Source organism: Bos taurus, chromosome 10, assembly GCF_002263795.3.
Source record: "Bos taurus isolate L1 Dominette 01449 registration number 42190680 breed Hereford chromosome 10, ARS-UCD2.0, whole genome shotgun sequence".
In the NCBI taxonomy this organism is placed as follows: Eukaryota; Metazoa; Chordata; class Mammalia; order Artiodactyla; family Bovidae; genus Bos; species Bos taurus.
The window spans coordinates 37,649,655-37,665,412 of record NC_037337.1 but is presented as its reverse complement, the minus strand read 5'-3'; the positions used below and the strand labels follow the sequence as shown (position 1 = coordinate 37,665,412).

The following is a 15,758-nucleotide window of genomic DNA, read 5'->3' as shown; positions in this document are numbered from 1 at the left end:
CTTTTAAGTTCAGCATTACAATTACATTGTCTAATTTTTGCTGAAAAACAAAATAAAAATTGAAAACCATCGTTCTGAGTGATCATTAAAGGGAAATTCTTAAAGCTCTACAAGCAATATCAAAGAGGGAAAGGCCAGGCACATATTAGCACTGACTCAGATATCGCACATATTTTCTTTTCAAACTTTTCCAGTCCAGAAACCAGAGCCTCCTGTATGAATTCTTTTCACTTTACCTTGTGTTTTTAAGTTGGTGTGATTCAGCATGTTGCGGGATTCCATAGAGATGCTCAAAACCATGCAAAGAGAAATCCAAACCAATGGAGGCAGGACCTACAGGGACCAGGAGAGTGACTGAGTTTTGCTTCTCAATAGGACAATCAATTAATGAGATTCAGTTAACTATAGGAATAGCAAGATGACTAGACTACGGATCAAGAGACCCGAGCCTGCCCTGACCAACCACATATGCTGACTCTTTGTACTTTGTTGTATTCAGGTGTTGTGGGGATACAAAAAATGCACAAGGCAAAGTTCTGGTCACTTATTAGTTACGTTTTCTTAGCTGTGTGCTACAGTTCTCTGTGTTCCCACATTTACAGTATATTTCTTTTCTATCTGTAAAATATGATTACAAAGTTTTAGATTTTTTCCCTAAATTTTCCTGAACTATACTGCATATTTGTTTGCTTTAGGAAGAAAAGGGTAGTGATCACTTTTAATGCTTGCCAGATGAAAGGCTGGGTGTCTTCTGCCTGCCTGTTCATTCTTACTGCACACAAGAACTGTGAGGTCAAGGGTACCTCTCCTAGCTCCTCAATATACACCCCCTTCCCTGTGACTGTAGATGTAAAAATTTCCTTTAACTGAAGACAAAGTCCTTTATTTAACAATTATTTTAGAGATATGGGGAAAATGAAAGTAACTAGGAGAAAGAACATTGATTTAAATTTACTCTTGGGTAAAAGTATTTGACATCAAACGGTCCTTGTTTGGAGGAGTTTATGGAAAGTGGTTGCTATAGATAAGACACAGAAAGGATTATAATGTTACATACAGGAGAGCCTTGCTGCTGCTGCTGCTAAGTCGCTTCAGTCGCGTCCGACTCTGTGCAACCCCACAGATGGCAGCCCACCAGGCTCCCCCGTCCCTGGGATTCTCCAGGTAAGAACACTGGAGTGGATTGCCATTTCCTTCTCCAATGCATGAAAGTGAAAAGTGAAAGTGAAGTCGCTCAGTCATGTCCGACTCTTAGCGACCCCATGGACTGCAGCCTATCAGGCTCCTCCATCCATGGGATTTTCCAAGCAAGAGTACTGGAGTGGGGTGCCATTGCCTTCTCTGACAGGAGAGCCTTAGGGCTCCCCTATTTATAACTTTGGGCTACACTGTCAGTCCTGACCAGGACTATATATCAGTATATCAGTATACTAGGCTATAGAAATAGATGCTAGATCAGAGATTCTCAAGGAGTTAAGAGAAGGTCTGTTATTCTACAGGGTAGGGAGGAAGGAGGGTAAAAGTCAGTATTTTTTCCAACTAAACAAGCCCCAAGTATTTGAAAAGTTATCTCCTAAAGAGACAAATTCCCTCCCTGCCACCTACATTCCCTAAGTCTCCCCTCATCACTTAGTGAGAAATGTCATAGATGGTCACTCAACACTCACATGAATAGTGAGGAGGCTTGGAAAAGGTTGAGAACCACTGGCTTGAAATGTTGGGGCTAATGAGCTGGGTTTCTCATCACTTGACTCTCATAAAAACAGAATGTAGAATTTGCAATTGATTCACTGAAGAGTGCAAGCAGTATGCCGACCTAGGTCCCTCTATGAGACCAGAAGCTTCATGAGGCCTATATTTCTCTTACACTCCCCACAAGTCATACGCTCACTATTTCTCTATTGCAATGCATTACTGAAGAATCGTGGTCCTAAATATGAGATTTCTGTTCACCTTACAAAAGTCACGTATTTAGGTGCCAAAGCTCAAGGGACTTTTAGATAGAAACTTTTGGCTATTTTGGAAAGAACTGTTTGGAAAGAACACTACACCAATTTCAATTGTACCGTTAACTTTGACATCCACAAAATTTTCAAATTTCTCCTCCCAGAGGCCCAGTTCCTCTTGATTTTCCTGTTGGTACAAAAAAGAAAAAAGGTAGTAAACTAAGGCTATATATTGCAACACATGTGGTTACCGCAATAGCACATTTATCTGATTAGAATACTAGACTGAGGAAATGAGTTCATCTTTTAAAAGACCAATTTGTGATATCAATATACAAAATTAGATCTGTGTTCTATATAAATGCCATTAATCATCCTTATGATCTACAGCTAACATGAATATATTTTTTATTGTGGTAAAATATATATAACTTATATATATATATAAAACTTACTATTTTAACCATTTTTAAGTGGCATTAAGTACATTCACATCATTGTGCAACCAACATCACAATCCGACTCCAGAACTTTTACATCCTTCCAAACTGAACCACTACAACCATTAACAGTAATGCCCCATCTCCCCTCCCCCCAGCTCCTGACAACCACTTTTCTAGCTCCTGTCTTTATAAATTTGACAACTCTAGATAACTCGTATAAATAGAATCATACTGTATTTGTCCTTTTGTGACTGGCTTATTTCACTCAGTATAACGTCTTCAAGATTCATCCATTTTGTAGCATGTGTCAGAACTGCCTTCCTTTTTAAGGCTGAATAATATTGCACTGTGTGTACATACCTCATTTTGTGTGTGCATTCATCAGTCAATGACTCTTGGATTGCTGGATTGCTTCTACCTTTGGGCTACTATGAATACTATTCTGCTATGAACATAGGTACACAAACATCTGTTTGAGTCCCGCTTTTACTTTTGGATATGTATCCACAAATGTAATTGCTGGATCATATTGTAATTCGATGTTTAATTGTTTAGGAACTGCCACACCATTTGACATGAATATCTTTACAAGAGCCAAAATGATGGGAAAGCACTTTGAAAAATGTAGTTTTTATATAGGTAAAGCAAAACATTTAGAGTCAAATAACCTGGGTCTCTTTTGAGAGACTCTAAGCAAAGATTTGGCTGAGATGAGCACTTTCTCTCACCAGCTTCAATTAGCCAGACTACAGGTTGTGTTACTATGCTGGGTGGAGAGGTCAACTGGGATGGTGACTGCTCAGGTTCGCAATCTTCTGACCTAGAGCTATGAATGTCCTACCTTTACAGAAGTCTCTTTTTCTCTGGTAAAATGAAAAGTTATAAAAGAATTGTGTGTGTATATAAAAAGCACATTTCTTTTTTAAAAGTGAGCTATTTTCCTGTTTGTAGGTTATTTCTTTATAATGAAAGCTCTGTAAAATGAGTCTGTGTGTTTGGTTCTTTAAAATCACGCCTGGATTCTTGATGCAGGGATTATCATCCTGAGGTCTAGATAGGTTTTAAAGTTTGTGAACGCCCTGAAATAGTATGAAAAAAAATTTTTTTTTCCTACAGAGATGGTTCATAGCTTTCATCAGATTCTTGTAAGGGGGTGTTTGACTCAAAACCACTACCTAGGCTATCTGACTAGAGGTCTCCCCAAAGCTGGTCTAATGTATTAGTGCAAACATGTGTAAGGCACAATAACCATGTTAGTTGTTCTGAAGGGTCAGTTTCAGTCAGTTCTCAAGAGGAAGAAGCATTTGTATTATTAAACTGGAAATATTTTTCACCTTCCTGATGACCATAGCTACTGTCAGAGACTCTTTGAAGATGCATGTGGCTTTGGATGAAGAGGTTTCTGGAACATCCATTCTCCAGAATTCAGCCAAAATAATCTTTTAGACACAGAAATCAGACCATGCATCTCTGCTGAAGACCTTTGCAGTTCTTCTTTGTTCTTAAAGTCCAAAAAGGTTAATGTGGCTTGGAAGAATGTAAGCTCCATGATAATGAGGGAATTAGATTAGTTCGATGATATACCACCAACTCCTTGAACAGTGCCTGGCCTACAGGAGGTCCCATTTATATATAGTAGAGCATTGACCAACTACCCATCTGTATAAGGGAAGAACAGACCCACTATATTTGTATAATGATGATAATAGTGGAAAAGATTTTTAAAAGATAAATTGCTCTATGTAGATTACCTGAGTGGTGTCAATTGATGCATCCTCCTCATTTTTCTTGGTAGCTCTGTTGTAATGCAAAAAAGTTGTTTCACTCATGGCAGGACCGACAATTTGCTCAATGATAAAAGATTTTCATTTCCAACTTTTGAGACCCCATACTTTATATCCTTTAACTTACTAAAAATAACATCATTATAAAAATAAGTTTACAAAATTAAACATTTATGGTGAACATTACCAAGAGCTTGATATCTTATAAAAATGTAGACAGATTTGAATTTTCTTGTTAACTCTTTTAAAAATGCATTAATCAGTTTTTTATTGTAATACATGCTCATAATACTAACTGCTGCTGCTGCTGCTAAGTTGCTTCAGTCGCGTCCGACTCTGTGCGACCCCATAGACGGCAGCCCACCAGGCTCCCCCGTCCCTGGGATTCTCCAGGCAAGAACACTGGAGTGGGTTGCCATTTCCTTCTCCAATGCATGAAAGTGAAAATGAAGTCGCTCAGTCGTGTCTGACCCTTAGCGACCCCATGGACTGCAGCCTACCAGGCTCCTCCGTTCATGGGAATTTCCAGGCAAGAGTACCGGAGTGGGGTGCCATTGCAGGTCTCTAATTATAATAGTGAGTGAAAGTCATTCAGTCATGTCCAGCTGTTTGCAACCACATGGACTATACAGTCCACGGAATTCTCCAGGCCAGAATACTGGAATGGGTAGCCATTCACTTCTCCAGGAGATCTTCCCAACCCAGGGATCAAATCCAGGTCTCCCTCATTACAGGCGGATTCTTTACCAGCTGAGCCACCAGGAAAGCCCAATTATAATAGTGGATTCATCTATTTCTCTTTGCAGTTCTATATTCTTGCCTTAAGTATTTTGATACTCTGTCATTAGGCACATACACATTAAGGATTGTTGTTTTCTCAGGGAATTGACCCCTTTATCATTATGTAATGGCATACTTTATCCCTAATAACTTCCTCTGTTTTGAAGTAAGCTCTTTCTGAAATTAATAAAACTACTTCTATTTTCTTTTTCCTTTTTTTTTTTTTAAAGATCACAATGCTCTCATTTATTTGAGGAAAAAAGAATTGTTTTGTGATATTTAGAAGAAAAAACAGCTTACTTACAAGTAAAATTCTTTCTCTTTGAAATGAGTTAGTTAAAAAGAAAACAATCTTTATTATATTAAAGAGTATCTTAATGTAACACACAAGAATATATTTTTGGATATAAAAACATAGTTATGCCATCAGCAGCATTCAAAATTAGCTGAGTATCTATACAATTACAAAAACTGATTCTTGTTCTAAGAAAAGTGTTTTAAAAGCTCATCATATTAGAATAGGCACAATATTCTGAAGACATATAAATTTCCCATGGGCTTTTGAACCATTCTTACCCTCAACTTCACAATCGGAATGTACAAAAGCAATGGAAGATCAGAGTTCAGAGGTTGTTTATTTTTCCTTTCCTTGTTCAAAGTGTCTAAGACAGGCAAACACATTGAAAAAGGCAAAATAAACACTTTTCACAGCAGAAGATCACCAAATTGCATGTAAACTATGGTTCCCCTTTAGGACATTACACAAGGACAATGTTTGTCTGTACTTCGAACAAGGCTCTTACCTCTTCTTGCAGCATGAAAGTTCAATAGACAGGGGACAACATTCTGCCACAGACCAATCTCAATCTGGTCTCCAAGAATGACTCCCAAAGATGAACAAGGATATTAAGTCTAGGTTACCATTTATATCAGGGAACTTTTGTCCATCTATGTCTATTTTTTGGTGCTGTTCATTAAATGTAGTGACATTATTTTGTTGTGAATATACAGATCAGTAGTAATTGTTTATTATGATGCTGCGGATTGATTTTTTACTTCAAATAGCCATGTTCCTCCTGTCTAGTGCACTCACTGTTCCCTGGTTTCAGCTCATCCTGTCTATAGAAAAAAAAAAATTTTTTTTTAACATATCCAAACCCAATATCAGTTTATCAGCTCCTGCCTATGAAGGACATACTTTTATTTGGTCAATTTACATTAACAATATAGTACAGTGTTAGTCGCTCAGTTGTGTCTGACTCTTTGTAACCCCATGGACTGTAGCCTGCCAGGCTCCTCTGTCCATGGGATTCTCCAGGCAAGAATACTGGAGCGGATTGCCATTTCCTTGTCCAGGGGAACTTCCTAACCTTGGGACTGAACCCAGGTCTTCTGCATTATAGGCAGATTCTTTACCATCTGAGCCACCAGGAAGAAGCAATATAAATAATTAAATGGCAGGAAATCCCTTCTGCAGGGTTCCACTAAGTAACAGAGTACAAAATAAATAACTCTGCTCAAGAGTCAATGTCTATCAAAGCCCCTCGCTCTCCAGTCATGTTTCTAACAATATGGTTGGCCTGTTAAACTTTAGCCATTTTAATATGTGTGGTAGTATGTCACTGTTGTTTAGTTTGCAATTCTCTAATAACTAATGGCATTGGACATATTTTTCAAGTGCTTATTTGTCACTTGTACATCTTTGGTGAAATATCTGTTTAAATATATTATTTTCTTGTTAAATTTTGAGAGTTCTTTCTATATTATACATACAACTTCTTGATCATATATATGTTTACAAATATTTTTTCTTAGTCTATGACTTATCTTTGCATATCTCTTCATATGGTCTTTGAATGTGCAGGCATTTTTACTTTTGTTTATGTTCATTTAACCATATTTCTTCTTTTGTGGATCATGCTTTTGGTGTAATATCTAAGACCTCTGCCTAATCCAAGGTCATCAAGATTTTCTGATGTTGTCTAGAAGTTTTATGGTCTTAGATTTTACATTTAGGACTATATTATATTTTGAGTAATTTTATTTTTTGATTTTTCATTCTTGTTTGTGGCAACTTCTGAGCTCCTCATATGCCAAACTGGAATTTATAGATTCTTGCCTTTTCATTTTGTTCAAGTTTTTTTTGTTGTTGTTGTTGTATTTTGTTTTTGTAGCTATAATAAAGTTTAAAATTTCTAGGTAATCAAATCCATCTTTTTCCTTACAGCTCTTCAGTTTCTATCACATTAATACAATTAAAAATATTCTATATTTTCTCTTATTTTTATTGTGTGTGTGTGTGTTTAATTTTTATTTACCTGGAATTAATTTTTTAAATTATTTATTTTTAACTTTTGGCTGCAATTGATCTTCATTGCTGTGCATGGGCTTTCTCTAGCTGCAGCAAGCCGGGGCTGCTCTTTGTTGTGGTGTGTGAGCTTCTCACTGTGGTGGCTTCTCTTCTTGTGGAGCACAGGCTCTAGGGGCTTGGGTTTCTGTTGTTATGGCTCACCGGCTTAGTAGTTGTGGCTCATGAGTTCTAGAGCATGGGTTCAGTAGTTGTGGTGTATGGGTTGAGTTGCTCCACGGCATGTGGAATCTTCCTGGACCAGGGATCAAACCTGTGTCCCCTGCATTGGCAGGTGGACTCTTATTCACTGTACCACCAGGAAAGTCCTAGAATTCATTTTTGCTAAATGGTTTGAGGTTAAGATCTAACTTATATTTTTCCCCCTAGGTGGATAATCTAATTTTCCTAACACAAATATAAATAAAAATGATAGAAATATAAACTAGTACACAACCTCTATGGAAGGCAATTTGGAAACATCTATCAAAATAACAGATGTACAAACCATTTGATCAGAAATTATACTTCTATGACTCTGGTCTATGGATATATTTGCATGTATGCAAAATGACACATATACAAGGTTATTCATGAAGTAGTTGTAAAACAACATCAGAAATGATTTTAAAGTCCACTAATAGGTATTTCAGAGAAGGCGATGGCACCCCACTCCAGTACTCTTGCCTGGAAAATCCCATGGGCAGAGGAGCCTGGAGGGCTGCAGTCCATGGGGTCGCTGAGGGTCAGACACAACTGAGCGACTTCACTTTCACACACTGGGGAAGGAAATGGCAACCCACTCCAGTGTTCTTGCCTGGAGAATCCCAGGGACGGGGGAGCCTGGTGGGCTGCCGTCCATGGGGTCGCACAGAGTTGGACATGACTGACGTGACTTAGCAGCAGCAGCAGTAGGGATTTCGGAGAAGGCAATGGCACCCCACTCCAGTACTATTGCTTTCATCCCATGGACGGAGGAGCCTGGAGGGCTGCAGTCCATGGGGTCGTGAAGAGTGGGACACAACTGAGCGACTTCACTTTCACTTTTCACTTTCACGCATTGGAGAAGGAAATGGCAACCCACTCCAGTGTTCTTGCCTGGAGAATCCCAGGGACGGGGGAGCCTGGTGGGCTGCCGTCCATGGGGTCGCACAGTGTCGGACACGACTGAAGTGACTTAGCAGTAGCAGCAGGGATTTACTAAATGAATCATAGTGTAACCATATAATAGAAATGATGTAGCAGCTTTAAAGAAATTAGAAACTACCACACTGCTAAAGAAAAAAAAGGGAGGTACAGAATAATGTGTATCATTTGCGTCAGGAAAGGGAAAAAACAAAGAATACATTAGTTTTACTGAATAGGCATAAATTATCTCTAGAAGGATACATAGAAAACTGGAAACATTGATTATTTTCAAACATGGAACTAGGTAGCTCAAAGGACAAATGGTGAGGCAGACTTTACTGGGCTTTATTAAAAAGCCCAACTTAGCAATCACCCCTAAAACAAAATAATAGGAGTTTATTAAAAGGAAAACTGCTTTAAAATTAATGTATTTAATATAAATAAACAACAAAATATAAGTAACAGACACACAGGGACTTGTTATGCTGTTAGTATTTTCAGTCAAAAAAAGTAAACTGAACTAAATTCATAAGGTACTAACAGTAGGGGTGGCAGGATTATGGGTATTTTAATTTTTTCTTCTTCTCAATATTTTCTATTTAGCCTATAGTGAACACATTTCTGTGATAAAATAAAAAATTTAACAATAAACTTTAAAAATAGAAATTAGCTGAGACTCAGGAAAAAATCACTATGTTAAATGCTTTCTGAAGCTCATGTTAGATGTTCATTATTTGAATAAAAAGAGAACTACAGACTGGAGGATTTAAAAACAATATTGGTAAAAATGGATGAAAAATCTCCTTCTGCAACTATCTTCCAATTCATGTGATCCACACACAAACAGCTTTGATCAAGTGGTTGGTTCCAGAAAATTCCTAGACAACTATTCAAGTCTAAGGTAACTCATGTTATTGTAAAGGGGATAAAGTGAAATTTTGTTAGTTCACATTAACATCTATCAAGTTAACAGGGTCTTTTTTTAGAAGGTGTAGGGTAGAGAATGTAATCAGTCAAAAATATAGGATGTGTTAAGAGTATCATCTTTGCAAATGTCTGGGAATAACTTTTGTCATCAAGTCTGCATTAGTCTGTACAGGTGAAAAAGATGAAATTTCTCAGAATATTCCAACAAATAAAGCAAATCAATTTTCTATGGAGACATAGTCACAATCAGATTTTAAGTTCTGTATGTATTAAGTAATGTGCAAAAATACCTTTGCTTGGGAGGAATCTGCAGCTGCTCAAAGTACAATTGGCCCAGGGAGTTTATGCTCATTACAACCTCTTCTTCAGATACCAAGTCAACCTTGAATGGGTTTGCCGTGATGTGACACTTCAGATCTCCTTTTCCACTTGCCAACACCAGACTGCCTGTATCCCCTGGGCAAGAAGTCAGCCTGGAAAACAAGGCAGGGAGAGAAAAATAAATTATTCTAAGTTTATGTGGCTCAGCGAAAGTCTCAGTTCAACTTAGTAAATCAATAAAGCTGTAATTCAGAGTGTGAGCTTTGGTGTCAGAAAGCCTGGATTGAACATAGCTCTAACATGCCCTAGGTGTGTAACTTTGGACAGGTTTATCTCTTCCAGTTCTTGGTTTCCTCATCTGTGAAGTGGAAATGATAAAAGCGAGAACAAACATAGCTTTTTGAGGATTCAATGAGACCACACATGTAAACGAGATCACACAGTGCCTGGCACATAGTAAATGCTCAGTAAATGTTGGCTGTCATCACCATTATTATACCTTGGTCTGGACAGTCTAGGAAAACTGTTTGGTGCACAGACTAAACATTTTTGTTTTCCTTCTCTCATTCTAACCATACATACAGAAACTGAGGAAATAACACAGATTGGGTTATTATCCACTCAGTCCACAGTGAGATGGAAAGGTCAAACTTTCATCTGTTTATTACCTGACTTCCATCAGCCCCCAATTGACAGGTAGACTTTGGGGATGTTTTAGATCCCCCAGGAGTTATGTAAGCTCAGAGGCAGCACTTAAAACCCTAGGTCTAGATATTTCTTTTTCTAGTGCATAGTTACCCTGCTAAATGGTCACAGGCCTCTTTAGGGAGGATTTTTTTTTCCCCCCACAATTTTTTATTTTTATTTTATTTTTAAACTTTACAATATTGTATTGGTTTTGCCAAATATCGAAATGAATCCACCACAGGTATACACGTGTTCTCCATCCCGAACCCTCCTCCCTCCTCTCCCCATACCATCCCTCTGGGTCGTCCCAGTGCACCAGTCCCAAGCATCCAGTATCGTGCATCAAACCTGGACTGGTGACTCGTTTCATACATGATATTCTACATGTTTCAATGCCATTCTCCCAAATCTTCCCACCCTCTCCCTCTCCCACAGAGTCCATAAGGCTGTTCTATACATCAGTGTCTCTTTTGCTGTCTCGTATACAGGGTTATTGTTATCATCTTTCTAAATTCCATATATACGCGTTAGTATACTGTATTGGTGTTTTTCTTTCTGGCTTACTTCACTGTGTATAATAGGCTCCAGTTTCATCCACCTCATTAGAACTGATTCAAATGTATTCTTTTTAATGGCTGAGTAATACTCCATTGTGTATATATACCACAGCTTTCTTATCCATTCATCTGCTGATGGACATCTAGGTTGCTTCCATGTCCTGGCTATTATAAACAGTGCTGCGATGAACATTGGGGCACCTCCCAGAATATTGGAAATAAAAGCAAAAATAAACAAATGGGACCTAATTAAACTTAAAAGCTTCTGCACAACAAAGGAAACTATAAGCAAGGTGAAAAGACAGCCTTCAGAATGGGAGAAAATAATAGCAAATGAAGCAACTGACAAACAACTAATCTCAAAAATATACAAGCAACTCCTACAGCTCAATTCCAGAAAAATAAATGACCCAATCAAAAAATGGGCCAAAGAACTAAATAGACATTTCTCCAAAGAAGACATACAGATGGCTAACAAACACATGAAAAGATGCTCAACATCACTCATTATCAGAGAAATGCAAATCAAAACCACTATGAGGTACCATTTCACACCAGTCAGAATGGCTGCGATCCAAAAGTCTACAAGCAATAAATGCTGGAGAGCGTGTGGAGAAAAGGGAACCCTATTACACTGTTGGTGGGAATGCAAACTAGTACAGCCACTGTGGAGAACAGTGTGGAGATTCCTTAAAAAACTGGAAATAGAACTGCCTTATGACCCAGCAATCCCACTGCTGGGCATACACACTGAGGAAACCAGAATTGAAAGAGTCACGTGTACCCCAATGTTCATCGCAGCACAGTTTAGTGGGGATTAGAAGGGACAGGTTATAATCTTATTACATCCTTGCAGAATCTTCCTCCATGGATTCTAGGCCTTCTCCTCAAGTAAGATGCTTGGGTTCTGGAAACTAATTCCATTGATTGAGAGATTGTCTCTCACTGTTTATCAAATCTAAATAGAATTCCTTTGATTAGTCTATCAAGTAGGACTTTAGCCCATCTATTTCAGTCTAATGGACTCTTTGATATATTGTTCACTGCCCTGAGGGTTGAGCCATTCTGAGTACCACACAGGCCCTGCTGCACATTAAGGAAATGTGTCCACCTTGTCTCCAACAACTAAATGCTGCTACTTTGACTTTGCTACTTAGAGTCTCATCATCTCCACTGAAACCAGGAAGTCTGTCTTAATGGTACCATTTCCACCATTGTCTCTAGCTCAGAAAAGACATTCACTCACTATAATGTTTTCCGAGTGTTCCCTCACCAATATATTTCTCAGTGAAGGTAGTTTCTTTTGGGTTCTTTGGAGAACAGAGTTAGGGGCTAGATGAGGTGGCTGTATATGACATACCCACTTCAACATTTCTATTTCCCTAAGTCTATGAATCATTTCTTCTACACTGTGCCAAGGAATTTCTGGTATCTCAGCTTCATTCAGCAGAGTCCATAGCTGACTCTACAGATTACACTTAGCCAATAAAGCAAATAATTAGAACCTCTTTCAGCTGTCCTAGATAGCATATCAAATCTGAATTCTCTAATTTATGTCAGTAAATTTAGCATGATCCTAAAATTATGTTGCTTCTTTCCAGTCTAGGAGTCCTTCAGAAACCATTACCATGCCTATCTCAGAGGTTTTTGCCAATATAACATCTTCTAATTCTTTAGGTGCCTCTAATTCTTTAGGTGCCTCCTAGGTTTGACTGTAATTGGCTCCCTGGGAATGTTGGGGTCTGACTCTGACAGTGGATCTGGAGGCAGTGAAAGGGAGTAAGAGAGAAGCACAGGGAGCACTGGAATCCCCTGACATAGTATATTTCAGGCGAGGTCAACATGGAGTGTCCCAGCAAGGTAATGCCAGCCTCATCAGAGGAGACGGCGAGTCCTCAGCTGAACTGGGAGGCTTGGTGAAATTCGGAGGTTTAGGTACTCAGAGTTATCCAAATCTTCCCAGATGTTGCTATTCAATTTTGAGGAGTCCTATCTTTTCACAGTTGATGCCCTAAATTCATAGACTTGATAAAGCTCTGAATCCAACTTACACTTCAATTCAGCAAACCATAGAATCTAACCCTGTATTTGACTCTCAGCTACAAGGACTCTGTAGTTACAAGGACTCTATAGATATAAGAGATGTGTAAGATGGTCATAAAACCTAAGGTTTCTGACAATATCTTGAGCTAAAAATTTAAAAGCCTGAAACTACTGTTTTCTTTAAGTTCTTCAGTGAAATTAGTAACAGCCAGGCCACCTCAGCATTTTGCATTTTGTATGACAATCAGGCTATGCTGATGGCCCCACCACTTGGTCTGCCAGAGCCACACTTTCAATAGGCACTCGATTTCAGGTGACCACAAGTAGTAAGTTAAGTGACTTTGCCAGAGAATGCTGTGGTTTATTGCTAGTTATACTAGTTTGCTAGAGCTGCTACCGCAGACTGGGTGGCTTAAACACAAGAAATTTATTTTCTCACAATTCTGGAGGCTGGAAGTCCTAGATCAAAGTGTCAGCAGGTTTGGTTTCTTCTGAGGCCTTTCTTCTTGGCTTGCAGATGCCCATCCTCTTGCTGTGTCTTCACAAGGCCATCCTTCTGTGTTATCTGTATCCTAATCGTCTCCTTTTATAGAACATCAGTCACATTGGATCAGAGCCCACCCTAACGACCCTGTTGTTACTTAACTACATGTTCAAAGGCCCTATCTCTGAACAGTCACATTCGAGGTATAAAGACTTAGGGTTTCAACATATCAACATATGGGGGGAGGGTAGTGTTCAGCCCCAAACACTAATATCACATTGTCTAATGAAAACCTCACTACCTTCAGAAAATCTCACTACCTTCAGATCCAACCAGATCAGCTAATTAAGCTCATGTTTCAATCCCTGAGGATCTGTTACTTATATTCATTTCTGATACCAACAATTATGTCAATTAAGATTCAACTGTAGATAACGGAAACAATTCTGGCCATTTTAAGCAGAAAGGAAATGACTTAATATGGGGGAATTATGAGCTTACAATATCATGGAAGTTTTGAAGTAGCTGGTTCCTGGCTGAGTGCCCAGTAATAACCCCTAGGACAATACCACATAACTGTAGACCAACAGAACTTCTCTCTCAGCTGGAAGCAGGAAGTTGGGTAAACAGAAGTCAATGTGGCAATGGCTGGACTCCAGGATCATGCCATCTTAGATGCAATCCAGAGAACAAGAAACCACTACCCTAAGTAGTGGCTCTAGAGTCATTCCAGAGCTGCCAATGCATACCAGCATAATGGGAAACCCAGTTCTCAAATCAAGATACCTTGATGGAACCTAAAATACACCAGAAACTAGCTACCTGTGAGTCTAGGAAATGGAGAAATGCAGTTTTTAGCTTTCTAGTTACTGCAGTAGCCAAAAGCCCTCTAGAAAGAGGTTGAAATAGAAGCAAAACTAAAACTAATATAACATATTTACTACACAAAGCTAATATCACCCTGACTCCAAAACCTGGGCAAAGATACCACAGAAAAAGAAAACTACAGACTGATTTTACTTATGAACACAGATGTAAAAATGTTAAAGATCTACTAGTAAAATGAATCATCCAGGAGAGTAAAAACTAATGTGACCAAGAAGAAACATACACATACATACACACTCTCATTTGCCAAACTGCAAAGCCTTGAGAACAGTTTCTTTCTTTGAAATTTGCTTATTTTAATTGGAGGATAATTACTTTATGATATTATGGTGGTTTTTACCATTCATCTACATGAATCAGCCATGGGTGTGCATCTGTCTCCTAAGTTCTTGGCATATAGTAGTGGCTCAGTGATATATTTTAAGTTTATGATAGTTTACCATAGCTAGATTAATTTACCCTTATAATTTATTAACTATTTATTAGATTTTTCATGGAAAAATAATCCACATAAAACTATGATAATGATGTAGTGAAAATTAAAGCATCTGGCATAATGTCATATTCCCTTAGTACAATGATACAAAGAAAATAACAAACCCACAGACAGAACCAAGTAAAAATATCACAGGAAAATGTGTTGAGAACTGAGGCAGATTCTGCAGGTACATGAAAAATCCTTTAATCCCCAAAGACTTTTTTTCCACCTAGAAACTTATTATTAATTTAACTCTGACTCTAAGTCAAATTACATGTTAGACTTCTGAGACTGCCATTAATTAAAAGTGAGCCAGTCTAACTGTATAAATGACTGTAAGCATTGGGAGTTCAGCTAGTACCTTCAATCCCTGGAGCCCTGCTGCTCATCTGAGTGAGTCAATTAAATAGCTTTTCTGCTTTGCTGTTGACAAATTTTTTACTTTGTGGGGAGGAGAGAAGAGATCAGAAGCTCTGCTTCTCTTCATTAATAAGTACTGATGAGTCAAATGGCAGAGGAAGAGAATACAGAATGGATAACGTTAAAATGGATAAATTTATTCCAAAATAACTAAAAACTAACTTTGCAAATGGGCGGATCTTTGAAACACAAAATATGAGACTCATACAAAAGCTGCTACTCAAGGTATGATAGAAGAACATATTGAGGGTGTATTCCAGGAAGCATGTTTCTTGGCTTACCTTACAGTGGTTAGCTTGCTTGTGAGGACATCAGGAACTTCATACCTGGGTTTCAAGGGTATTTCTTCATTGATTTTAAGTCTGAAAATATTTCCCTCTATGCCACAAACTTCAGCCAGGAGTGGAACCTGGGAACACATACATGAGATTGGTTTCAACAGCTTACCTAGGTCAGCTCTACAAATTACAATAATTAGAAAACTATGTTTAGATTATTACAGGGCAAGCTAATTGGTGAACAATG

The 15,758-nt window shown here is 38.3% G+C and overlaps 1 protein-coding gene across 11 annotated transcripts in view; it reads right to left on the bottom strand.

Moving 5' to 3' along the window:
* The window catches only part of GANC (glucosidase alpha, neutral C), a 73,655-nt gene that overhangs the window by 45,850 nt on the left and 12,047 nt on the right, over positions 1-15,758 (bottom strand). For 10 of the 11 annotated variants that reach the window (XR_809246.4, XR_809247.4, XM_005211639.5 and 7 more), the window contains 5 exons: positions 15,515-15,642; positions 9,646-9,828; positions 4,141-4,186; positions 2,067-2,133; positions 237-333 (listed from right to left, as the gene is read on the bottom strand). Coding sequence is in view for 9 of the 11 variants with exons in the window: in XM_005211639.5 (XP_005211696.1) it covers positions 237-333; positions 2,067-2,133; positions 4,141-4,186; positions 9,646-9,828; positions 15,515-15,642 (521 nt within the window). In the remaining 2 variants the exon portion in view is untranslated. Of the gene's footprint in view, positions 1-236; positions 334-2,066; positions 2,134-4,140; positions 4,187-9,645; positions 9,829-13,402; positions 14,296-15,514; positions 15,643-15,758 lie in introns of those variants that run through there. The other variant, XM_059890824.1, reaches the window with a different exon arrangement.